Source organism: Staurois parvus, unplaced genomic scaffold, assembly GCF_062004578.1.
Source record: "Staurois parvus isolate SC_StPar_1 unplaced genomic scaffold, SC_StPar_1.0 ptg000025l, whole genome shotgun sequence".
In the NCBI taxonomy this organism is placed as follows: domain Eukaryota; kingdom Metazoa; phylum Chordata; class Amphibia; order Anura; family Ranidae; genus Staurois; species Staurois parvus.
This window is the reverse complement of record NW_028317821.1, coordinates 20,830,130-20,856,303: the sequence shown is the minus strand read 5'-3', so window position 1 is coordinate 20,856,303 and position 26,174 is coordinate 20,830,130. Positions and strand designations below refer to the sequence as shown.

The following is a 26,174-nucleotide window of genomic DNA, read 5'->3' as shown; positions in this document are numbered from 1 at the left end:
ACTGACACCAATGATGGGGCACTACTCCCCCCACTGACACCAATGATGGGGCACTACTCCCCCCACTGACACCAATGATGGGGCACTACTCCCCCCACTGACACCAATGATGGGGCACTACTCCCCCCACTGACACCAATGATGGGGCACTATTCCTCCCACTGACACCAATGATGTGGCACTATTCCTCCCACTGACACCAGTGATGGAGCACTACTCCTCCCACTGACACCAGTGATGGGGCACTACTCCCCCCACTGACACCAGTGATGGAGCACTACTCCCCCCACTGACACCAATGATGGGGCACTACTCCCCCCACTGACACCAATGATGGGGCACTACTCCTCCCACTGACACCAATGATGGGGCACTACTCCTCCCACTGACACCAACGATGGGGCACTACTCCTCCCACTGACACCAACGATGGGGCACTATTCCCCCCACTGATACCAACAATGGGGCACTATTCATCCCACTGACATCAGTGACGGGGCACTATTCCTCCCACTGATACCAACAATGGGGCACTATTCATCCCACTGACATCAGTGATGGGGCACTACTCCTTCCACTGACACCAATGACATGGCACTACTCCTCCCACTGCAAAATTACAGTTATGAAGTAGCAATGAAAATAATTTTATGGTTGGGGGTCACCACAACATGAGGAACTGTATTAAGGGGTCGCGGCATTAGAAAGGTTGAGAACCACTGCTTTAAAGAATACCCAACAGGTGCAGACAAGCAGTCATGCAAATGGTTCTTACAAAAGCTATCTTATAAATAGCTGAAGGGTGGCCATATAAAGATCGAAACACACAACACAAGGCTAATTTGAGCATTGCTAAAAACAGTTGGGCTGTACAGGTGGGTGGTGCTTGTAATGACAGAAGTTTTTCCAGAACGTGTGAAAATCTCTTTGCAACTGAAAAACAATTATTCCTTTTTCAGAAAAAAGAATAACACTTTTAATGTGCACTTTGTGTGAAAAAGGAAGAAATTAACAGCAGCTGTCAGAACCACATGACAAGGACAATGCCATGTGTCACTGCTCACTGGTTTTAGTGAGCCTCTCTAGAATCTAATAATATGATTTAAAGATAACAGGTACTATTTATTTATACAGAAACTAAAGAAGATTTGTAATTGAATAAAACACAAAATTAATAACGTTAGCACAATTTAAGTTCCTATTAAAGCGTATGTAAAGCCTTACTGTTTTTTTCTTTTCAAATCTTAGATTGTAAGCTCCAAGGAGCAGGGCCCTCCTAACCCTCTTGTATTGAACTGTATCGTTACTGTATTTTCTCCCTTTACATTGTAAAGCGCTGAGCAAACTGTTGGCGCTATATAAATCCTGTATAATAATAATAAAATAACAAATATGTTATACTTACCTGCTCTGTGCAATGGAATTGCACACAGCAGCCCTGAACGGCCGCTTCTCAGGTCCCCGACTAGTGCTTCTGGCTCATCCTCTTTTCGGTGTGCCACTATAGGAAGCTGCGCCACACTGCCTGTGTCTATAGACACAGACAGCAAGGCTTGGCCCCATTCCCCCCCCCCCACAAGATTTGACTGACAGCAGCCAACAACTCCTGCTGCTCTCAGCAAAGAGATCTACTACAGAAAGGCACAGCGCTGAGTCGAGATCAAGCTCCGGTAAGTATAAGGGGGAGACGGGGAGAGAGGGAGATACACATACTAAAATATTTTTTGCCTTAATGCAGGAAACGCAGTAAGATAAAATGTGTTTAGGCTTTATAACCACTTTTTTTTAAATTTCTTTTTATTGATTTATTCAATAGCAAAACTCTTGCATCAAAAAATAAAAATATCAGCAGCAAAAACATCAAAACAACAACCCAGCATAGCCTTGCAGGGCTCAGGTTGTACAGAGAAAGTACAAAACATATAATCAGTTAAATAGGCCCGGAGCCAATACAAACATCTCCCCAACCCCCCTCCCAACCCAGGCAACATCGCTGTGTGATACACTACCCTTGAGTGATTTAGGAGCCCTCTAAGGGCTCCCCTAGAAAGGTAACATGACCTTGATTCCTTGAGAGCAAAAGCTTAAAGCTACAGTTGCTACGTGATATCTGACCTAGGCCTCACACCTGGTCTGCGTCTATTAAGGAATATCAGTACTATACAGTAAACCTGGGTTAACACATGGATATTAGCCCAAGAAGAGAAAGGTGTTGAAGGCGTACTCAGGAGAAACAGAACAACCAGGTGGGATCCACCACTCAGGCACTAGAGCTGTCTAGCAGGGCTGCCAAACCTTTTGGAACTTGTTGGGACACCCCCTGCTTAAATAAAATAGGTAGCCTTGTAAAACGGCATAGCTTTATTGATCAACCCTTTACAAAAGGTCAATGATGGCACCATAGGTTTTTTCCAGTGCAATATCAATGCCTTTCGAGTATAAAACATTAATAGACTAAGCAGAGTACGTTGGGCCATAACCCTCCAACAACCCCAATAAACACACTGAGACCATCAAGGGAAGAGGTAGAGCTGTGACACTGGTGATGAATCATAAGATCTCCATCCAAAAGTCCTGTGCCACAGGACAGTACCAGAACACATGTTCAAAGGTGGCTGTAGAGTGCGAGCAATGCCAGCACTCCAGACACCTGCGGATAAATTTGGGCCAGTTTTGCTGGAGTAAAGTAAATTCTGTGTATAAACTTAAAATGGATTAATCGATCCTGAGATGACACCATGTGAGCAAAGGGGAAACTCCACATATCATCCCAATCTTCACTGCTTAGGTCAGAGACATCCTCAACCCACTTTGCCCAGCAGTTGGTCACCGAAGGAGGAGCAATCGGAAACAGTTCTTTATATAATTCAGACAGTGGTTTCTTAAGGGAATCATCCAACAATATATTCTCAAGAGTGGATGGCCGTATGTCTGTGTTGAGCCAAACTGGGCTACAAAGGCATGCCTAAGTTGTAGATACCTAAAAAGATAAGGGTTAGGGAGAGAACATTTGGATTTCAAATTATCAAAGGGCAACAAATAACATTCCTGAGTAATATACCTCAATGTCTATACCCATCTTGGCCCATATAATGGGATCCGGAGTGGATTCAAAGTGGGGGAATTTGGAATTCCACCAAAGTGGGGTCACAGGGGAGAAGGAAGAGGAGTCAGGAGATAATACGATTTGAATAGATTCCTAGGCCTTGATCGTTGCCCGCATTGTAGTGGTAAGAGGAAACTTGGCCCCAGTACCTCTATACAATAGAAGTCTCAAGCTCTCGTATGATCCCAATATGGCCGCCTCCAGGACCACTGCTGAATCCCAGAAGCCAATGGCGTGCAAACACATCTTGACATGCCAAATAATATTTGAAGAGATCCAGAAGGGCAAGAACTCTTGACCCAATGGTTTCTACAGTGCTTGAAGCCCAATTCTGGGGTGTGAGGAGCCCCAAATAAAGGAACTAAATAAGCCATGCATCCTATGAAAAAAGGCACTGGGAACCCACGTGGGTGAGTGATGTAGAAATTACAGGAAAATGGGAATAATCTACATTTTAAGATTAATACGCCCCATAAGAGACAGAGGAAGATTCTTCCACCCCCCCTTTCAAATATTCAATCAGCGGCTGCAGGTTCAAAGAAAAATAGTCAGCTACTCAGAAAAGTGAATTGGGTAACACACTGAAGTGGCAAGGTAATATTTTTAAGGATAAAATGACTGACTTGCTCCAATTTACCTGAGGGCCTGAGTATGTAGTGAATTCATCCAATATACAGAGAACTGCTCGAAGTGAGGGCCCAGGGTCTTGTAAAAAAAAACCCTAAAAATTAATCCGCATATAAGGCCACGCATTCTTTAATAGAACCAACCTCCAATGCTCCCACCTCAGGAGAGGACCTCAATGCCATGGCCAATGGTTCTATCATTAAGGAGAATAGAAAAGGGGAAAGGGGGCACCCCTGCCTAGTTCCCATACCTGTGGCAAAGGAGGAGGGAATGGAGTTACCTATCTTAAGGGCCATCCTAGGTCGGCTATAGAGAAGGGAGATCCACTTACAATATTTGGGGCCGAAACCCATCCTGGTCAACACTAGTCTCATACTGTATATCCTCAGTTTACCGAATCCAACGCTTTGGCGATGTCCAGCAACACCACCTCTCTGGTGCCAGTCTGGGCATGTGAGACCTGCATATGTGTAAAAAGTCTGCAGAGATCAGTATCAGTGGACTTCCTTGGCATAAAGCCTGTTTGATCAATATTAACAATGGCACAGATAACCATAGACAATCTAGTTGCCAAGATTTTAGTTAAAATTTTGAGATCAGCATTAAGAAGAGCAATGGGCCAATAACATGAGCACTGTGTAGGGTCCTTGCCCGATTTAGGAAGAAGGACCACATGCGCCTCAAGCATAAAGGAGGGGAAGATGTCATGCGTAAAACAGTAGGCATATAAAGACTGCAATCTAGGGACAAAGGTATCATAATACAATTTATACCATTCAAATCGGAAATCCATCCAGTCCTGGTGACTTATTTGGGGGGAAGGAACTGATTGCACTGCAATTTCCTTCTCAGTGATATCCCCATCCAGCCATTCCCTTTCTTCAGTTGTCGCTTTATAACCACTTTAAATGTTAATTCTGTATGGGGATGCAAAGACTGCTTACAATTTGACAGCCGTGTAGGTGCATGGCCCCAAACTCACACTGTCTGCATTTGGGGCGTGCACCTGCATGAATGTCAAATTGGGAGTGTGCATCCCTGTGCAGGCCAACATGGCCCTTGCACGGGTGTATACTGTAGTACGTTCATGTGAACGAGGCCTTGAAGCACAACTATATTATAACCTTTTTGAAATTACATAAACAAATTCGAATAAATAAATATAATAATAAAATTCTAAATCAAAAAAAGTCCAATACAAAGTGTCCAAAAAAATGTCCCAATACAAACAAAAATAAAAATAGTGTCCGAAAATTGTCCAAATATCCAAATTTTGTTCATCCAGTAGGAAGAAATTCCCTTACATCCCGTAGTACCTCGAAAAAAACAAATTCACAAATCTAGTGCATTACCTTTTTAAATAATATATTTTCTCCGTGCAAAAAACAAAACACAAACAACACAAAAATGTGCAAAACTATATATGTGTATCTCTTCCGTGCACATATGAGTAAACTGTGACCACTCTGTGAACACTGCAACACTGTGTATCCACCAACACCAATAGTACTAAAAACTATTACCCTCTGTACCCATATATCAGCATATATCAGCATCCAAATGAGATCTTCTAAGATGCTCCAAAGAAATTATTCCAAGGTCCTCAAAAGACAAGAAGGGTCTCAAGGCTCATAATCAAGGTGTAATTAAAAAGATTTAATAGCAACTTACATTAAAATTTCATTATTCCGGCTTCCAACATGCTTCCTATGTGAGTTCTATCAAGCAACTGCGATATACCATATGTTGACAACCCACAAAATGGCCGCGGCGACACTTCCGGTCTGCGTGAGTGCGTCACTACGTCACACCCTTAACGCGTTTCGTCACTTCCGGACTTCGTCTGAAGGGATACTGATACTAGTTTTGCACATTTTTGTGTTGTTTGTGTTTTGTTTTTTGCACGGAGAAAATATATTATTTAAAAAGGTAATGCACTAGATTTGTGAATTTGTTTTTTTCGAGGTACTACGGGATGTAAGGGAATTTCTTCCTACTGGATGAACAAAATTTGGATATTTGGACAATTTTCGGACACTATTTTTATTTTTGTTTGTATTGGGACATTTTTTTGGACACTTTGTATTGGACTTTTTTTGATTTCGAATTTTATTATTATATTTATTTATTCGAATTTGTTTATGTAATTTCAAAAAGGTTATAATATTGTATTACTTTCTGGGGAGAAAGTGTGACTTTTTGAGGGGTTTTGGGGTTAGGTGATATACACATACTTAATCCTTGAAGCACAACTGTCAGAAAATTGATACAATTCCTTTTCTCTAGCCCTGTGCTGGAATAGTGATTCAAAGTGTTTATGCTGATGGTTCAACATGACAGCCAAGAAATTAACATTTTAAAATGGATAGGTCAGCAGTCACAGCTTATTATTATTATACAGTATTTATAAAGTGCCAATGGTTCGCTCAGCGCTGTACATTACAAAGGGGGACAGAACATGTGACAGAACAATAACAATACAATGCAAAACATGAGGGGATCGAGGGCCCTGCTCTTTCGAGCTTACAATCTAGGAGGGAGGGGATGGTGGCACAGGAGGAGATAGCTGTGGGGGATGGAGTGGTAGGAAGAGTGGAGGAGGTCAGCAAGTTAGCAGGGGGTGGGGTAGGTTTCCCTGAAGAGATGGGTTTTCAGGGTGCGCCTAAAGGAGAGGAGAGTAGGTGATAATCTGATGGGTTGGGGCAGGGAGTTCCAGAGGATTGGTGACACCCTGGAGAAGTCCTGGAGGTGGGCATGGGAGGAGGAGACCAGGGAACTAGAGAGAAGGAGGTCTTGTGAGAAGCGGAGTGTGTGTGTTGGGTGGTACTTGGATATTAGGTCAGTGATGTAGTTCGGGGCAGTGTGGTGGACGGCTTTGTACGTCAGTGTTAGGATTTTGAATTTGATCCGTTGCGCAATCGGAAGCCAGTGGAGGGATTGGCAGAGGGGGGTGGCGGAAACGGAGCGGTTGGAAAGGTGAAAGAGTCTGGCAGCCGTATTCAGGATCGACTGAAGCGGGGATAGCCAGCGGCGAGGCAGGCCAGTGAGGAGGGAGTTGCAGTAGTCGAGTCGTGATATGATGAGGGAGTGGATGAGCTGTTTAGTGGTTTCTGGGGTTAGGAACGTGCGTATTTTGGCGATGTTGCGGAGGTGGAGTCTGCACGAGTTTGTTAAAGATTGGACTTGGGGCTGGAAGGATAGGTTGGAGTCCAGAATGACACCAAGTACTCTGGCCTGCGGGGCGGGTTTGATTGTGGCGTTGTTGGATGTGATGGAGAAGTCAATGGGGGGTGGTGTCCGGGCTGGGGGGAAGACAAGAAACTCGGTTTTGGAGAGGTTCAGTTTAAGGAAGTGGAGCGACATCCAGTCTGATATGTCGCTCAGTAGGTGTGTGATTCAGGCGGAGACCGAGGGGGTGAGGTAGGGGGTTGAGAGCTTATACAACTCTTTTGTGATAGGTGTACATTAAGTGCACTAATTCATAGTAAGCAACCTGAACCAATGTTGTACTGGCCATTAGGAATTCACACTTAAGAGTAAGAAGTCTTTTTCAGCATGCCTTTAATTGCTGTAGAGATATGTCCAGGCAAATGTGAAAAGCTAAAACAAACAAAGTGCTTTCAGTTTTTTCCCCTGCTATAATATCTTGCTGTGTGCCACCAATGCTGACCTTCAGGTTTGCCATCAACAGCCTTTTCCTCCTGTGTTACAGTGTTGATACCCAGGAGTAAGAGGCCAGTCCTTCCTACTAGGTGGCGTCTGCCTGGCACCATCTCTTCAGTCTGGTAAATGACAGCACCCATATCCTACTGCGAACAGTAGTGAGAGGCTGCGAGAGTGTCTGGAAGGTGGAGTTTTAAGTGAGTAATGATATCAGTTTGTTTCTCTAAAATACAATTTGGATTAGTGAACTATACTCGTGTTACTTTTAAACACAATATTACTTAATCAATTCTTCTTTTTGTTTAATACCATCTTACACCATTTTAAATGCAATATATAGGAAAGAACATCTGTCTGTAATTTGTAGACTCCAAGAATGGACAAATAATTTTGCCTCCAACTTTGCAGAAAATGAATAGTGTTATTCAAAATCTTAACACATTTCATCTTTTGAACATTCCAAATTGATCAAAGCCTATGTTCATATCTGGATCTGTCTCTGCATTCCACGCCTACAATGTGTTATTAACACTACATATTTCTTTGGCAATACTGCCTGTTAATGTCAGGGGAAAATCAAAATCTAAGTTAATATGTACACAAGAGTTAGCTACGGTGCAAATCTATAAACAATGTAACAGATGGATGATAAAACTTGGATGGAGGGACACAGTCAGATTTTTATAAGATATACAACATTTTAATTGTATGTAATTATGACTAACCATAAAAACAGAGCTAGACAAACTAACTTCTGCAATGTTACTAAATATACAGTATTAGATGTTACTAATGCCCACTGACCTGTGTATATGGGTTAGTGATATTGTTTTGCTTCAAGCATTTTTGAAGAATCTGGAATAATTTGTTTGACTTTTGAATTACATGGTGTAGGGCAGGGTTTCTTTGTCACATTTAATACTGTTTGTAATCCAATTGCATTTCTGCATACTAAGAATGTCTTATTTTGTTGGAATTCAACTGCTTTTAATGCTCTGGACACTACATTCCTAATTGCATAATACAAATAAAAAAATAGCACAGTATGGGGCTTTAAAGGTGTCACTCACACGTTAACCACTCCTCTATCCAGATTTATGGGAAATGTTATATGGGAGACCATTTTTGTTGCATTCTGTACAGCATAATGGGAGAACTGCAATTTTTATTATGTGACTGTAACTAAAACATTAAACATATTTTTATGCATGGTTGTTGTTTCAGTGACACCTTTAGTCCCACATTGTGCTGTAGTGTATCTGTATTCCATGTGTACATTTAAGTATTTATGAACAAAAGATTCTGAAACCAATAAGTCAGAAAATAGCATTTGGAAATTATATTCCTTTTTACCTAAAAAAAAAAAGTTATTTACCCAATGATAATGCTTTATTTGTCAATCACGTAATGGCACCAGCATACCTCATTTTCTCTCCCTCATAGTGAGGGGTATGTCTCTATAGCAAGGGATCTGGGAGAATATTAAGCCCCTGTCTGTGTTTGCTGCTCTCCTACATGCCACAGTGGTGGAGAGGGTTGCCAGTCATGCTGCTCACAGGAAATACAAGTATGGCATCCTGTATCCCCAACTTTGATAAGCAAACTGACCACACCAGAACAAAGCTGCTTCCATGCTTGCAGTGGTCAGATTTGAAAAGCAACCATGTGAGACAGGCAGGATCACCATGTATTTCTCATAATAGGATACAATCAAAAGAAAACAGACTACCATCATAACAATCTACATGGAAAAACATATATATATATACACAAAATAATAGATTTTAGGATAACAGTCACTTTAATTTTAAAGCATCTGTCACATTGAAGTGTTACTCTACTCAAAAAAGGTATTTCAGTATTGCAATATTTGCTGAAAAGTTTAAACACATTCTAGTTTCTAAATGCTCTCACAGACTACAACAATAAGATATCTGCATACCAATTTCCTTATTCATCCAACTGCCAAAAAAATATAAAGGAAATGGCAGTGTGACAACATCATACTCCTTATTACAATGCAGAATCTCAAATAACTGTGGAGTCTAGCTGTAAGAGAATGACCTGATGGGAGCAGAAACAATAGGTGGTGTGGATGTTTCATTCATAGAGGCTCAGGGATTTAGGAATCCAGTATGTGATTAAATACCCCCAGTACGCAAAACAATTCTATTGCTTTTAGATGGAATTAGTCATTAAAGCCCAACTCTAGAAAAATTACTCTATTCAATTATTTTTTAGTGGGCTATCCTTTCCCACAGGCTTCTGGCCCACTTGTATTACATTAGGACATAGCAATTAATCTGTGGATACTTTAGATGGCCATATGTTATAGAATCTTCTTTATCAATTTCCCTTAGATTTACTTTCAACTAAATAATGCAAAGTCCCGTTTGACTGCATACAAATGTTAAAAAGTGGTTAGGTTTGATTTCATATTATATGGTTTTGGTAAATCTAAAGGAACATTGTACATTAAAAATTGTATAATGTATGGCCAGCCTCTGCAACACACTCCCTGTAGTCTGAAACCAGGTGTCTTGTTGATTTGTGATGTTTCCTTGTAATCTTGTACTGCCCACAATTCCCTTGTTTGCTTTGTAAATCTCAATAAAGACTATAACATTTAAAAAGAAAAAGTAACCGTAATGTGTCATTTGATGAAAAGATAAGTAGTCAATTTGAAAAAGCACGAAACCACCTGCAAAATATACACTTCAAAAAAAGATATATAAACTACGGTAAATATTATGCAAACCTAAAGAGTTAATTAATAAATTATTTATTGAGAAAGGATATATTGCACCATTGGTAGGTATAAATTGCTGTATTTTTTGCTCCATAAGACGCACTTTTTTCCCCCCCAAAAAATGGGGGAAAATGTCAGGAAAATGTTATGGAGCAAATATGGAGTGGCCGGACCGATATTTCCACTGCCGGCATCGTGTCAGAATACTGGGCCAGCTGCTTAGCTCCTCTCTGCAGCAGGACCTTACCTGTTCCTCGGTCCAGCGCTGTAGTCTTCCCGCACCGGCATCTTTAGTGTGGGCACCCGGCTGTGACAGTCGGGTGTCCACTGCGAATGCGCGGGCGCCCACACTAAAGGGAGGACAACTCAGTGGAAGTGGGAGCGGGTACCTGTCAAATTCAGGTACCCGCTCCCCCTCCCTCCCCAAAGGTCCGCAGTCTCTTGGTGATCGCTGTACTGTCTGTAGTCTCTGGTCATCCCCTGTACTGTCCGCAATCTCTGGTCATCTCCTGTACTGTGTCCGCAATCTCTGGTCATTTCCTGTACTGTGTAAACAATCTCTGGTCATCTCCTGTACTGTGTCCGCAGTCTCTGGTCATCCCCTGTACTATGTCAGCAGTATCTGGTCATCTCCTGTACTGCGTCCGCAGTCTCTGGTCATTTCATGTACTGTGTCTGCAGTCTCTGGTCATCCCCTGTACTGCGTCCGCAGTCTCTGGTCATCCCCTATACTGTGTCTGCAGTCTCTGGTCATTCCCTGTACTGTGTCCGCAGTCTCTGGTCATCCCCTATGCTGTGTCTGCAGTCTCTGGTCATCCCCTATACTGTGTCTGCAGTCTCTGGTCATCCCCTATACTGTGTCCGCAGTCTCTGGTCATCTCCTGTACTGTGTCCACAATCTCTGGTCATCTCCTGTACTGTGTCCGCAGTCTCTGGTCATCCCCTGTACTATGTCAGCAGTATCTGGTCATCTCCTGTACTGCGTCCGCAGTCTCTGGTCATTTCATGTACTGTGTCTGCAGTCTCTGGTCATCCCCTGTACTGCGTCCGCAGTCTCTGGTCATCCTCTATACTGTGTCTGCAGTCTCTGGTCATTCCCTGTACTGTGTCCGCAGTCTCTGGTCATCCCCTATGCTGTGTCTGCAGTCTCTGGTCATCCCCTATACTGTGTCTGCAGTCTCTGGTCATCCCCTATACTGTGTCCGCAGTCTCTGGTCATCTCCTGTACTGTGTCCACAATCTCTGGTCATCTCCTGTACTGTGTCCGCAGTCTCTGGTCATCCCCTGTACTATGTCAGCACTATCTGGTCATCTCCTGTACTGCGTCCGCAGTCTCTGGTCATTTCATGTACTGTGTCTGCAGTCTCTGGTCATCCCCTGTACTGCGTCCGCAGTCTCTGGTCATCCCCTATACTGTGTCTGCAGTCTCTGGTCATTCCCTGTACTGTGTCCGCAGTCTCTGGTCATCCCCTATGCTGTGTCTGCAGTCTCTGGTCATCCCCTATGCTGTGTCTGCAGTCTCTGGTCATCCCCTATACTGTGTCTGCAGTCTCTGGTCATCCCCTATACTGTGTCCGCAGTCTCTGGTCATCCCCTGTACTGTGTCCGCAGTCTCTGGTCATCTCCTGTACTGTGTCCGCAGTCTCTGGTCATCTCCTGTACTGTGTCCGCAGTCTCTGGTCATCTCCTGTACTGTGTCCGCAGTCTCTGGTCATCTCCTGTACTGTGTCAGCAGTCTCTGGTTATCTCCTGTACTGTGTCCGCAGTCTCTGGTCATCTCCTGTACTGTGTCCCATACTGTCTGCAGTCTCTGGTTATCCCCTGTACTATGTCTGCAGTCTCTGATCATCTCCTGTTCTGTGTCCGCAGTCTCTGGTCATCTCCTGTACTATGTGCGCAGTCTCTGACCATCTCCTGTACTATGTCTGCAGTCTCTGGTCTTCTCCTGTACTATGTCCGCAGTCTCTGGTCATCTCCTGTACCGTGTCCGCAGTCTCCGGTCATCTCCTGTTCTATGTCCGAAGTCTCTGGTCATCTCCTGTACTGTGTCTGCAGCCTCTGGTCATCTCCTGTACTACGTCCACAGTCTCTGGTCATCTGTAGTATGTCCGCAGTCTCTGGTCATCTCCTGTACTATGTCTGCAGTCTCTGGTCATCTCCTGTACTGTGTCTGCAGTCTCTGGTCATCTCCTGTACTATGTCCGCAGTCTCTGGTCATCTCCTGTACTGTGTCTGCAGCCTCTGGTCATCTCCTGTACTATGTCCACAGTCTCTGGTCATCTGTAGTATGTCCGCAGTCTCTGGTCATCTCCTGTACTACGTCCACAGTCTCTGGTCATCTGTAGTATGTCCGCAGTCTCTGGTCATCTCCTGTACTATGTCCGCAGTCTCTGGTCATCTCCTGTACTGTGTCTGCAGTCTCTGGTCATCTCTTGTACTGTGTCTGCAGTCTCTGGTCATCTCCTGTACTATGTCTGCAGTCTCTGGTCATCTCCTGTACTATGTCTGCAGTCTCTGGTCATCCCCTGCACTATGTCCGCAGTCTCTGGTCATCTCCTGTACTGTTGTCTGCAGTCCATTGGTTCAGAATATTTTTTTTCTTGTTTCTCTCCTCTAAAACCTAGGCGTGTCTTATGGTCAGGTGCATCTTATGGAGCGAAAAATAAGATATATTCAGGATAAATTCAAAACACACCACCTAGCAAAGTTTTTTTAGACTTATATGCTGCTTTAATATATTATTATAAGGTATGATAGGAAATAAATTGATATATTTGACTGGAACCTGTTTGGCTGTTATGTGTAGTAATCCTTTTTAAAAGCACAGGATCAATATGTAATCAAGGTTTGTATATCATAATATACAGATGAACATCTTGAAAGAATCAGGACAAGCTGCTTTAAAAAGAAACTGCAGTAGGATTGGACAGCATTTGGCAACATGTTCAAGTGTGCACAACATATTTGCACATTAGGACACATTTACCTCTGGGTGGGGTTTCCTCCAGCTATGTGAAGTTCAAGCTACCCACATCTACTCTGCCCTGCCTCCTTATATTTCAGGTCAACCATGTTACTGCCAGGCACTGGTGGTGTAACTCCCATGCATGTGTGCTGGAGTTACATTATCTTGGCCCCCAGCTTCATTGCTGACATCTGGAAGATGCCGTGCCTTTACACTGTACTTGCCTACACTGCAATCAGAGGAGAACATAATGCTAGAAAAAATGCTAGCATATAAGTAAAAGAGTTTTTTGGCAAAAGAGCATTATAAATTCCCTTTTACCAAGATACCCTACTTACTCATAAACTGTAGTGTTTAGGTTTTACGTCTGTTTTTGAGATGTAAAACAATTAGTGATTCGCACTATAACACACTGTGCCACAATGCCTGCATTTGTTAGTGTGCTGAGATACCTTGTGTTAAGCAGGCCATTCAAAATGAATAAGCCCTAACACAACTCAAAGCAAAAAATTTAATACTTACGGAATTTTTGAGCTTCAATGCAGGTGCTTTGTTGGTGTGAAATCATTATTGCAATGCCCTGGCGTCAATCAGCCCTGAATATTAAGGTTTTGGATAACACAACACTAGTTAGTGAAGGTTACGGTAGATGTTCTGTAGTGCCTGGTCTTAGGCAGGATTTTTTACTTTTTTCTTTTAAAACATCAAAATGTAGCCAAAAGGTCACTTTAAAGTATATGGTATATAATCCAATTTACTTGTAACATGTGGGAAAGGGTTGCTAACACATACTACGATCCTTTTTTCAAGAAATAGTGAGCTCCTATATGCTGAAAACTTTCACTTTTTCCAGAACATATTTACCCGGCTCCTGTGAATCATAACTACAAGTTTTGAGAAAAGTCAGGCTTTCTGAAATGGTGTCATCTACTGCTTAACTACCTCTATAGACATAATATTTTGGCTACAAAACATCTGCTTAAATTGGATTTGTTGTGCACAGGACTTTAGTTTTGCATGAAGAAAAGGATCTGTGCTGAACAGTTGTTTTTACTCAAGACTACAACGAACCATCAAATGACATGAATATTGACAAGTGGCTTTAAAGTCACAACATGGCAACTTACCAAACAAGCTGACATTCTAGCATTCCTACCAATGTGGCAGCTCCTCTCCTTCAAATACTCACACATAGGAAATCCCCATGTTCCATCTATATGATCTGTAATATAAAAAGGTTAAACATACAAGAAGGCTTTTCTAATGTGTTCCTTTATATCCTACATATATAAGAAAAAGTCAACCACAGTTACAGTCTATTCCAAAAACTTAACAAGATAGTTATACACTGTTTTACTGAGGTACTAAATCTTGTAGGCAATCCAATATTATGTCTTCTACTCTTAACAAAAGATTTTTTCTTTATTTAGAATACGTAAACAGTCTATTACTAAGACAAGCAGGGTAACTAAATACAAGACCTAACAACAGATTATTCCCTTTGGCAAACAGCGTGCTGTCCACATTGCACAAATACATAATATGCCATGAAATGATGCATATTTAACACTCTCTTGCTCTGAATCATGCAAAACGTAGGATAGCTTTACTATGTTTTTCTGTTTATATTTATGTCAGAAGCATGCTCCAGGTCCCTGATCTGTTTTCTTCCAGCCTGGAGCAGCTGCAAAGTGGCTCAGTTGTTTCATCAAAATATTTAGATCTTTTCATATCCAAAAGCATTATTTCATTTGGCTCACTTTCATTTGTGTGCCTTAGCAGAAAAAACTACCAAAGTATTTATTAAAAGCACGCATTTGAGAATTCACTTAAGACAGGCCATAAGCAAGAAAACAGTCATCTACAAAAAAAATATACAGTACATAAAATATATAAGGACAGCAGAGGGCGCATCTGAGTGTAGTAGTATAAAAATTCATGTATTTACACGACAATTGGCAACTTACAGGACAATGCAGTGATATCAGGCATATACATATAAAAATGTAATTCAGGGTAAGAATGTGGGGATGAACCTTTGCAGAACAGGACGAGCCTCCTTGGGAGGCATTGCAGCAACTGTAGTTGTAATGCAAAGGAGTTACCACTGGGGGCAGGAGACTAAATGTAGCAAAAGAAAATCAAGCTATATAAAAAGCAACTCACAGAAGAAGAGGGTTAGGAGCCTTGCAGCATCTTATGGTTTGCCAGTGCTCTCCAGGGATCCCATCTACATCCATTGGCACAAGTGACAGCTGAACACCACTTGGCTCTCCTACATCTGGATTAATAAGACGATGTGAGGTGGAAGACCCACATGTTGCAAAGCTCTTAACCCTCTACTTCTGTGAGCTTCCATTTACATAACTTGCTTTTCATTCACCTATTGCTACACTTAGTCTGCTGCCCCCGGTGGTGTCTGCTTTGCATTACAGCTACAGTTACTGCAATCCCTCCCAAGGAAGCTCATCCTGTTCTGCGAAGGTCCATCCCTAGAAGCTGGCACTGAATGGCGTTTCTATATGTATATGCCTGATATCACTAAATTGTCTTGTAATGTGCCAACTGTTGTGCGAACTAGACATAACAGAACATCCACGTGCTGTCTAAGTCTGAGCAATGGTAGAGATATCACACCCTATACAGAATATAAGCAAATAGAAAGGGTGTCTGTAGAAGCACACATCCAGTGATTACCACATTCTACAGTTCATCCCTGTGTGTAAATGAAACAAATACCTTGTGCCTTGAAACATACAAATATTATGTTGACCCATGAGCCCGTCACTGCAAATTTGTCATGGTGGCGCTGCTAATATACCCAAGACACTGTACACCTACATCCACTGAAAAACATTAAGTAGTGGTGTGCTGGTTCAGTAGTTAAACTTGTGGATGCGTACTGGGGAGTATTTGCTACAAAAGATCCTTTCATTTAAAGGTCTTTTTTAAAATGCTTATTGCTCAAGAGCAACAAATACAGAAAATGCATTCTGAGGGAAAAGTCTCCACCTTCTTCTGGGCAAAAGTGCAAAAGTACAAATAAAGGAACGTTTCAAAACATCTTTAAGAGAAATGAGCTTTTGTACTAGGCACTCCTCAGTACACATCCAAGAATGTAACACCGGGTAAAGGATGGACTACACGACAAATGCACAAGAATCCCGTTTGTCCTGTAAAGGGCCTAGTGTTGAAACATGGCTGCAAAATTGCCCAAAACAAGTCCTGCCATGTAGTACAAGACATTATCTAAATGTGTAAAACCTCTGCAACATAGACCAGGGTTTCTCAACCGGGGTTCCATGAGGAGTCCACAGGGGTTTTGCCACAATTCACCACTGTGGTGGATGTACAGGAGTTAGAAAAAAAATGGAAACACTATACAATTTGCAGGTGTGAAAGTGACGGCATGCTTCATGTTGAAAGAGGAAGTAATGTAACATTCTTTCCCTGTGTGATGAGACACCTAGCTAACAGGTAGGAAGCCTCACTTTCATCATTCACTGTGTGCTAGTGATATGAAGTCATGCCCGAGCTTACTGAGCTTCAAAGAGGGCAAATTGTTGGTGCCCGCTTACTTGGTGCCTCTGAGACTGAAGTTGCCAATTAATTTGCCACGTCGTGAGGTACATTATCAAAGGTTATGATGACATATAGTTTGAGGGAAAACATTGCCTGATAGACATAAGCGTGGTTGATATGGTCAACTGACTGAAAGAGACAGAAGAACATTGCACAGGATTGCAATCCCATGAAGATTGAGATTGAGCTCTGCAGTCACTTTTGCAGCAGTTGTTTTCTTATTCTGGATCACAATACTGTCTTATTGTCTCTTTCGGTCTGTTGACAGAAGAACACCTAACTGTACTCCGCTGATCACCGCCAGCCTTCAACTTCTGTCCATCCCAGGCACTTGTGTGTGAACTCACCTGAGATGGATGAGCGAGGAAAGCTGGGGGGGATCATTAGTTTTTGCTGCTAAAATTGTTGCATTTTCAACAGCTTCTGGTACTGTAGCTCAGGAACGCATCAGCATGTTAGGTTTAGAAGAATTGCGTGTGGGAAGCAAATGCACAACAAGCAGTAAAAAAATGTGCAAACCAGAAAACAGAAAAATGTTCCATGAACTACTTTGCCACATTCATCAGACGTCTATTCAAATGAATGGGCTGCCCTCTGGTGACGTGAGAAAAATGCACATTAGCGCAACGCACAGATGCAAATAGGCCTTAGGGTAGAGGATCGCAGGGGAATAGTAGATTTAAAAAAAACCAGATATATAAAACAGCCTCAGAGCAGCAGTGAAACACGGCTGGGAAAGATAGTGAAAAAATAAACTGTGATAATGCAAGAATTTCAGGATTTATTAACACTTTCCCACCCGGCCAAATATGACGGCTGGGAGGGATCCCTATTATCCTGGGAGGACGTCATCCAAGGATCGTGCCTCACTCTACCATGATCTGTCACTGGCTGTGTCCACCAAAACATAGCCGATGACTGATAACTGTTGTAGCAGCCCGCTGCCGGTACTATGTGATCACTATAACCAAACACAGCAGATCACATGAGAGTTGTACACAATAAATGTCTTCCCTTCATGCCATTCATTGTTTACAATTGCATTGCTAGCTGTGATTGGTCCCAGTGATCACATGGTACAGACAAGGCCAATCACAGCCCATGTGTACCATGTGATCAGCTATGGCCATTCACAGCCAATCCCAACAATAACTACTTAATTAATCAGTTCCATTCAGTCAAAATCGTTGTTTATACCAGTGAAATTCACTGGCATAAGAAATTATAATATGTAAAAAAAATCAAATCCTGATTACTTGCCCAGAGTAGTAAAATGTTACTATGGTAACATTTTATTGGTCTTGTCACAGGTTAAAAAAATAAATAAAAAGAATTGAAAAACACATTTTTTTTTTACATACTGTCACTAGTCAGTGTCCCTGATCACTGCCACACTAGTTATGCGATGACGCTGTACTGCATTGGTGACAGTATTTTTCACAAAATGACAAAAAAAATTACAACCTCAAAAAGCTCGCCATGCCTCTTACTAAATACCTCAGACTGTCTACTTTCCAAAAAATGGTAATTTGGAGGGTATTTGGTACTGTCCTGGCATTTTTGGGCCTCAAGAAATGATAGGCCATCAGTACGGGTATCAGGATTGATCAATTTTCAGATACAGTATATACACTATATTGTAAATAAGAGATATATAAGCCAGAGGACAATAACAATATAATATCAATATGTCCAAGAGCCTATACCATCGCGCATCATGAATGTAGTAATCTCAATAGTTGATTTATTTAGAGCTGCTATTATTCAATAACTAGATTAATATGAAAAAATATGTGAAAGAACCACAAAAACAGCGCTCTCAAACTTCAACTCTGCCTAAATATAAGTGTCATATAAAAAAAATAAATAATATATAAATAAAATAAATTAAATAAAAATAAAACAAACACCAAATAAAGTGCTGCAATGTGTAAAAAAAAAAATATATTAATTAATATATATCAAATGATATAAGATCCAACATAAAGTCCATATTAGTAATATATGATCTTCCTTCAATAAAGATATGGAATCTGTCTTTGACAAAATATTATTCCTACACCAAACGTGAATATTCCAGTGCTCAACACCCCATCAAAGTGCAAACTCACCAGATACTGGTGATAAACCAGCATATCTTTCATATATTAATGGATGTGAGAGAAAATCAGCAGCATATCGTTAATACTCATTCATCAGATGATCTCAATACTCTCCATCATGGGAAGTATAAGCCACATGTGAATAGATAGATAACACTCGCCATAGCGTAATAACGTTTCAAATGTTTATTCATACAAATTCCCCCTTTAAAATCGCACTCACATTGTGTAAGCAAATATAAAGCCTTTTACATAAAACCATTTCCAGCCTGCAGCACTCAGTACACTGCTCCCAACACACAGTGGCGTCTCACTAGCCTGCAACAGATGATGCGGTTGTGGTAACGTGGTCCGGACATGTGATGGCGGCGTGCGTGAAGACGTCACTGCTGGATCACGCCCTAACGCGTTTCGTTACACGACTTCGTCCGAGGGTGTGATCAGTGAATTAAGCTAGCTCTTATAGAGCCGCACATTCTCCCATAGGTTAACATTGATTACCATACTGACACCCTCTAATGAAGGAACACATGATGACCTATGCTGCATTAATAGCCTGTATTAGACATCTTAACAGAGGGGAGCTATAAACTACTCCTTACTGCCATCTTGTGTTCAATCAACATAATATCAGTAACATACTTTAAAATATACAAATAATTATTATTATACAGGACTTATATAGCGCAGTTTGCTCAGCGCTTTACATTATGGATAATGATGCTAATAAATCTTCAAAACAATATATATCACAATACAAATAAAAATCATATTAATATAATATAAATAAAAAATTAGTAAAATAAGATAAAATAAAATAAATTAATAATCATTAATGAAGCCATTCAAACCTAATTCAACATTTAGACCATTAGGGGTCAAAGCTTCAGCTAAATATATCCATCTGGTTTCACACTTAGATAATTCTCTTATTCTATTTGACCCATGCCACATACGGGGAATGGAATCAATTCCCCAGGATTTTATACAGGAAGGATCTCGATTGTGATATTTTCTAAAGTGCATAGACACACTATCGTGAAGATGGCTTGCCCTTCAAAAAAGCTGGCACCTAAATTTATAGGCCCTTTTTCAGTAAAACGGCAAATCAATGAGGTGGCTTTTGAATTAGCTTTGCCTGAGTCCTTGCGAATACATCCAGGATTCCATGTATCCTTGTTGAAACCAGCAATTCAAGATCCCTTCCCACAACGTAAGTCAAGACCTCCGGTAGCCTTGGACATTAATGGAGAGGAGGAATTTGAAGTGGAGGCAATTTTTAATTGCAGAAGGAGGGGAGGCCAGGTACAATACTTAATTAAATGGAAGGGCTATGGCTTGGAGGAAAATTCGTGGGAACCTGCCCAAAACATCCACGCTCCCAGATTAATCCAGCAGTATCACCGTAACCACCCACAAAGGAGAGGTCAGTTGGGCATCCGGAGGCTGCCCGTAGGGGGGGGGGGCAATGTCAGGGACCACCGCGACGCATGAGTCTGCACATGCGTAGGTGTCCAACAAGATATGCGGGCAGGCGGGCACTAGGACCCAGGCGTGCCTATCACCTATGACGGGGCTGAGCAGGCACTAGAACCCAGGCGCGTCTGTCAGGCTACTTAAACCAGCCCTGCACAGACACAAGTTGCCTGATGGTCTTCTTCCTGTTCCTGTGTTCCTGCTCTTCCTGTATGCTGATTGCCTTGTTGCTGACCCTGCCTGGACCTGATACCGCTGTCTTCTCCTGCCCTGACCTTTGGCTTGCCCTGACCATCCTCTGCCTGCTCCTTTTGTCTGACCTGCTGTTACCGAACCCGGCTTGTGACCCGATTACTCTTTGTCTACCGATCTGTACCGTCTGCCTCACTGTTACCTACCCGGCTTGCCTGACCACGTTACACCTCTTCACATCTGGCTCCTACCCGCTACATGCCATTGGCGGTTGCCTTTACCACAGTTGGTGTCACTCAGGGGTCGCGACCTGGTCCTAGTCTGCTTCAAGTCCATCCCCACCATCAGGGGCTCTGGTGAACCAGCAGACCTGGGCTTAGACTCCGCGCCCTGGGGGACTCCAGCCAGTGGGCCACTAGAGGTCGCCATCAGTGTTTGTGACACCATTGTATAGGCCTCAGCTAAGAGGGCAGAGGACCTAGCTACACCAGATGGAGGTAAATAGGACTCTGAGACTGGGAGAGACAGAACAGGAAAGTATGAAGACAGGCTACAGACTTTGGCACCATCAGTAGGTGCGCTGCTGGCAGCCCTGGAACCATTAGTAGAAAGTGGTCTGAGAGTACTCCATACCACAGAATTGTCCCCACTTAGTCTATAATCTTGATGTGATGCGATATGGCAATATGAAGGCTCAAGGTAAGCAACAAAGCTTCAAATTCTCCTATACCCCAGACAGCTGGTGGAAGGAGAGCAAGGATTGCAGAAGTGACCATAGTCACTGTAAGTGGGAAACAGAAATGGGATAAAATATCTAAGGTTCACGTGGCTCTTTGCAGTACAGGGGAAATACTTCCTGGACACTGTATGGATACTGTGTACTAGCGAACAATATTACCTGCACAAGTCCCACAATATTAACCTCTCTGGCAAAAGAATAATAGCACCAAGCAACCAATGAAACAGGTATCTCCAAATCCTCAGCTCAAGAGGCCTACTCACTGAGTCAAGTGAGTCTTCAGAGACAGGACAATGACTCTGAACATGTAAAGCACACCGCAGCTATCCTTTACCAAAACCGAGTCAAGAAAATGATCTACACAATACGGTACCAGTGGTGTAGAAAAAAATAGCCCCCCCCCCCCCAAAAAAAAAAAACCCCAAGGTGCACTAGCTAAATAAAACAGTTTGTACAGCAGCAGTGAAAAATGAAAAACATCCATTCTCCTAGGACACTAGCATTAAACTGAGGCATGCTGATAGTCCACTACTATAGTCTGCAGTAAAGGTTTTCTGTGCCCATCTATGGATTAAAATTTTGTTTAAAGGAAAATTGTGGTGAATGAAATACGTAGCCATTGAAGACCTCTTTTGAAATTGGTTGCCTGGTTGTCCTGCTTATGCTTATACGTTCATATTTTTGAGTCTAGAACCCAGCTAATGCACAGAGATGCAATGAATTGTAGCTTTGACTGTCATTTGTTGCATGCTGTTTTGTGTCAGTGACTCAAAAGTGTTGAAGACCAGACACAGTCATGTAACTACCTTTTTTCTGAAAAACACCAACACTAGTGTCAGGGATCCTGTCACCATGCAGGCGTGCGATGGTGACGGATCCCCTCGGGCTGTGGCAGCGCGGGAGCGCATGTGCAGAAGCGCACAAGTTCGAACATGCGCAGTAGCGTACACGTCACCGTGGGCTATTTAAACCTGCAATACAGTGTAATCAATGCTTTCTGGTCTATAACGTTCTGCACTCTATTACCTGATTCTGTTGCCTGTATCCTGATCTGACCTGACTAAGAAAGAACTCCGCCTGCACTGACCCCGGCTATCCCTGACTATCCGCTTGCCTACTCCCTTGTACTTGATTTGCTCGTTTGATCCTGACCCGGCTTGTCTGACTCTGCTGCACCTACTTACCTGTATCTGCACCTGGCTTGCATCCTGACAGCTGCCATACTTACCTGCTGCTGCACCCACGGTCCTGCACCTAGCCTGCATCCTGGTCACTGCCATACTTACCTGCTGCTGCACCCATGGTCCTGCACCCGGCCTGCATCCTGGTCCCCGCCATACTTACCTGCTGCTGCACCCATGGTCCTGCACCCAGCCTGCATCCTGGTCACTGCCATACCTGCCTGCTGCCGCATCCACGCTCCTGTGTCCAGTCCCAGTCTGCATCCTGATTGCCGCCATACCTGTCTGCTGCTGCACCTACATTTCTGCATCCGCACCTGGCCTGCATCTGGATCTCCTGGGTCTTCACCTACCTGCTGCCAGCTCGACCTACCCGGCACTCGTGCCACTCTTGGCTCTGCGCCCCCTGTTCCCACTATCAGGGGCTCCGAGTGGGAGTAGCAAGAGGACGCCTCCTCTCCACATCAGGCTCCCCAACCAGGTACGTGACAACTAGTAATCCATATAGTTCAAACATAACAGAACACTAATAGACTAGATCATAAAATGCCTTTTAGATCATTCAAGGACTCCAAAGGCAATACTTATTATTATTATTATACAGTATTTATAAAGCGCCGATAGTTAGCTCAGCGCTGTACATTACAAAGGGGGACAGAACATGTGACAGAACAATAACAATACAATGCAAAACATGAGGGGATTGAGGGCCCTGCTCTTTCGAGCTTAAAATCTAGGAGGGAGGGGATGGTGGCACAGGAGGAGATAGCTGTGGGGGATGGAGTGGTAGGAAGAGTGGAGGAGGTCGGCAAGTTAGCAGGGGGTGGGGTAGGCTTCCCTGAAGAGATGGGTTTTCAGGGTGCGCCTAAAGGAGAGGAGAGTAGGTGATAATCTGATGGGTTGGGGCAGGGAGTTCCAGAGGATGGGTGACACCCTGGAGAAGTCCTGGAGGCAGGCATGGGAGGAGGAGACCAGGGAACTAGAGAGAAGGTGGTCTTGTGAGGAGCGGAGTGTGCGTGCTGGGTGGTACTTGGATATTAGGTCAGTGATGTAGTTCGGGGCAGTGTGGTGGACGGCTTTGTACGTCAGTGTTAGGATTTTGAATTTGATCCGTTGCGCAATCGGAAGCCAGTGGAGGGATTGGCAGAGGGGGGTGGCGGAAACGGAGCGGTTGGAAAGGTGAAAGAGTCTGGCAGCCGTATTCAGGATCGACTGAAGCGGGGATAGCCAGCGGCGAGGCAGGCCAGTGAGGAGGGAGTTACAGTAATCGAGTCGTGATATGATGAGGGAGTGGGTGAGCTGTTTAGTGGTTTCTGGGGTTAGGAACGTGCGTATTTTGGCGATGTTGCGGAGGTGGAGTCTTCACGAGCTTGTTAAAGATTAGACTTGGGGCTGGAAGGATAGGTTGGAGTCCAGAATGACACCAAGTACTCTGGCCTGCAGGGCGGGTTTGATGGTGGCGTTGTTGGACATGATGGAGAAGTCAATGGGGGGTGGTGTCCAGGCTGGGGGGAAGACAAGAAACTCGGTCTGGGAGAGGTTCAGTTTAAGGAAGTGGAGCGACATCCAGTCAGATATGTCGCTCAGTAGGTGTGTGATTCGGGCAGAGACTGAGGGGGTGAGGTGGGGGGTTGAGATATAGATTTGTGTGTTGTCGGCATATAGGTGGTAGTTGAAGTCATGAGAGTGTATGAGTTGGCCAAGGGAGGAGGTGTAGATGGAGAAGAGAAGGGGCCCGAGGATGGAGCCCTGAGGGACCCCAACAGAGAGGGGGAGTGAGGGGAGGTGGTAGCATTATAGGTAACGCTGAAAGAGCGTTGTGACAGGTAGGATGAGAGCCAGGAGAGAGCAGAATCTCTGAGGCCGAGGGAGTGTAGTTTTTTTTTGAGGAGGGGGTGGTCGACTGTGTCGAAGGCCGCAGAGAGGTCTAGGAGTAGGAGCACTGAATAGTGGCCATTAGCTTTGGTGGTTAGCAGGTTGTTGGAGAGTTTGAGTAAGGCAGTTTCGGTGGCGTGTAGGGGACGGAAGCCGGACTGTAGGGGGTCGAGGAGGTTGTTGTCGTTGAGGTGAGAGCATAGGCGGGTGTAGACTAGGCGCTCGAGGAGTTTGGATGTAAATGGGAGCAGGGAGATGGGTCTGAGGTTGTTTGGGTCATTGGGGTCCAGGGAGGGCTTTTTAAGTATGGAGGTGATGTGTGCATGTTTCAGAGGGGAGAGGAAAGTGCCGGAGGAGAGGAAGAGATTAAAGATGTGGGTGAGGGAGCATAGGATGTAGGGGGAGGGAGGTTATAGGAGTTGTGAGGGGATAGGGTCGAGGGGGCAGGTGGTGATGCGGGCATCAGAGAGGATCTTAGAGACTTCCTCGATGGTAGTAAGGTCAAAGGTGTGAAGTGTTGGGGGGGCTTCAGTATGAGGAATGAAGGGTGGGGTGGAAGTGGAGGTCAGAGCAGTGGTGGGGCCGTGGGAGAGGGGTGATGAGGGGGTAGCTGAGTGAGGGGGAACGGGGTTGGAGGGAGTTTGAGCATCAACGAAGTCCCTGCGGGTTATGTCGAGGGAGAGGGGGGATGAGGGGGTAGCTGTGTGAGAGGGGACAGGTTGAAAGGGCGTGTGAGTTGCAGCGATGTCCTTGTGAATTGTGTCAATCATGTTTTTGAAGTGATTGGCAATCTCAAGGGCAGTGAGTGAGGTGCTGGGTAGAGGTGGGGGTGGTGAGAGTAGAGAGTTGAAGGTGGAGAAGAGTCGGCGAGTATTGGAGGAGAGGGCCTTGATGAGGGTCAGGAAGTAGGCTTGTTTGGCTGCGTGGAGGGAGGAGGTGTAGGTGTGGAAGGCAGATTTGTAGGGGGTGAAGGCTTGTTGGTTATTGATTGATTGATTTCCTGCCTCTGACCCTTTTTTGCTCCTGATTCAGCATTTGATATCTTGCAAAGAACAGAAAGGACAGAATTATAGGAGCTTCAGGGCTGTCTTCCTCACTGTTATATCATTCACTGATCAGGAAAATGTATGCAGATTATGATTCCTTAATTGTGGGTCAGTAACCTTCCTGATTGTAAAGCAAAAGTAATGGTATGAGGCTCAAAGTTTGAAGCTTTAAAGCTGAACTCTGGACTAAGCTAAAAATAAAAAAAATCCTCAGGGTTTTTAAAAAAGGAGATCTGGCTGCAATACTCAACTCCTCTCTGGAGCTGTCTCCTATACTAACTCCTATCCATAACTAGATGTCCTCAGTGATCTCGATTAAATGATGCCTGGTGTCATTTGACCCAAAGACTGGGGGCATATAGTGAGTGCACAGCATTCTGCTCTTACAGATTAACAATAAAAAGAGTGGCATTGATAGCAGTGCCTCTTTCTGCAATATCGAGGATTGTCCTCCAGCAGTAGAAGATGCAAAGAGGCCCTGCACATCATGTGACTGCCCTGAAGACATAGGGAAAAAGGCAGTATGCAGTAAAAAAGAGCTTAAAATACAGTGGGGGCAGCCAGGGATTGGGCTTTGCAAGTTGGCAATAATGCATAATGAGATTGCCTTGTAGTCTCTGTGGCAAGAATGCAGACCCTGACATTTTAGTGAAGCAGTGTCTACAGTGGCCAGCCAGAAAGATAATTCTCCAACATCCACTAACTACCATACAATTCGTTTTCTGTGCACGTTAAGCTTAATCACTGTGATGGAAAATATACATGAAAAATGTATTTGGCAGTAAAAGTTCAACTTTGAGAAATTAATCTTTCCAACACCTGTAGCAAAATGTTAAAAATGATAATTTATACCCCCTTTAATGTAATGTGA

At 43.5% G+C, this 26,174-nt stretch overlaps 1 protein-coding gene across 3 annotated transcripts in view; it reads right to left on the bottom strand.

Annotated features, from left to right (window-relative positions):
- Positions 1-26,174, bottom strand: part of METTL25 (methyltransferase like 25) — a 266,005-nt gene that overhangs the window by 74,660 nt on the left and 165,171 nt on the right. For all 3 annotated transcript variants that reach the window (XM_089652329.1, XM_089652322.1, XM_089652313.1), the window contains exon 7: positions 14,238-14,332. In XM_089652329.1, coding sequence (XP_089508455.1) covers positions 14,238-14,332 — 95 coding nt within the window. The remainder of the gene's footprint in view (positions 1-14,237; positions 14,333-26,174) is intronic.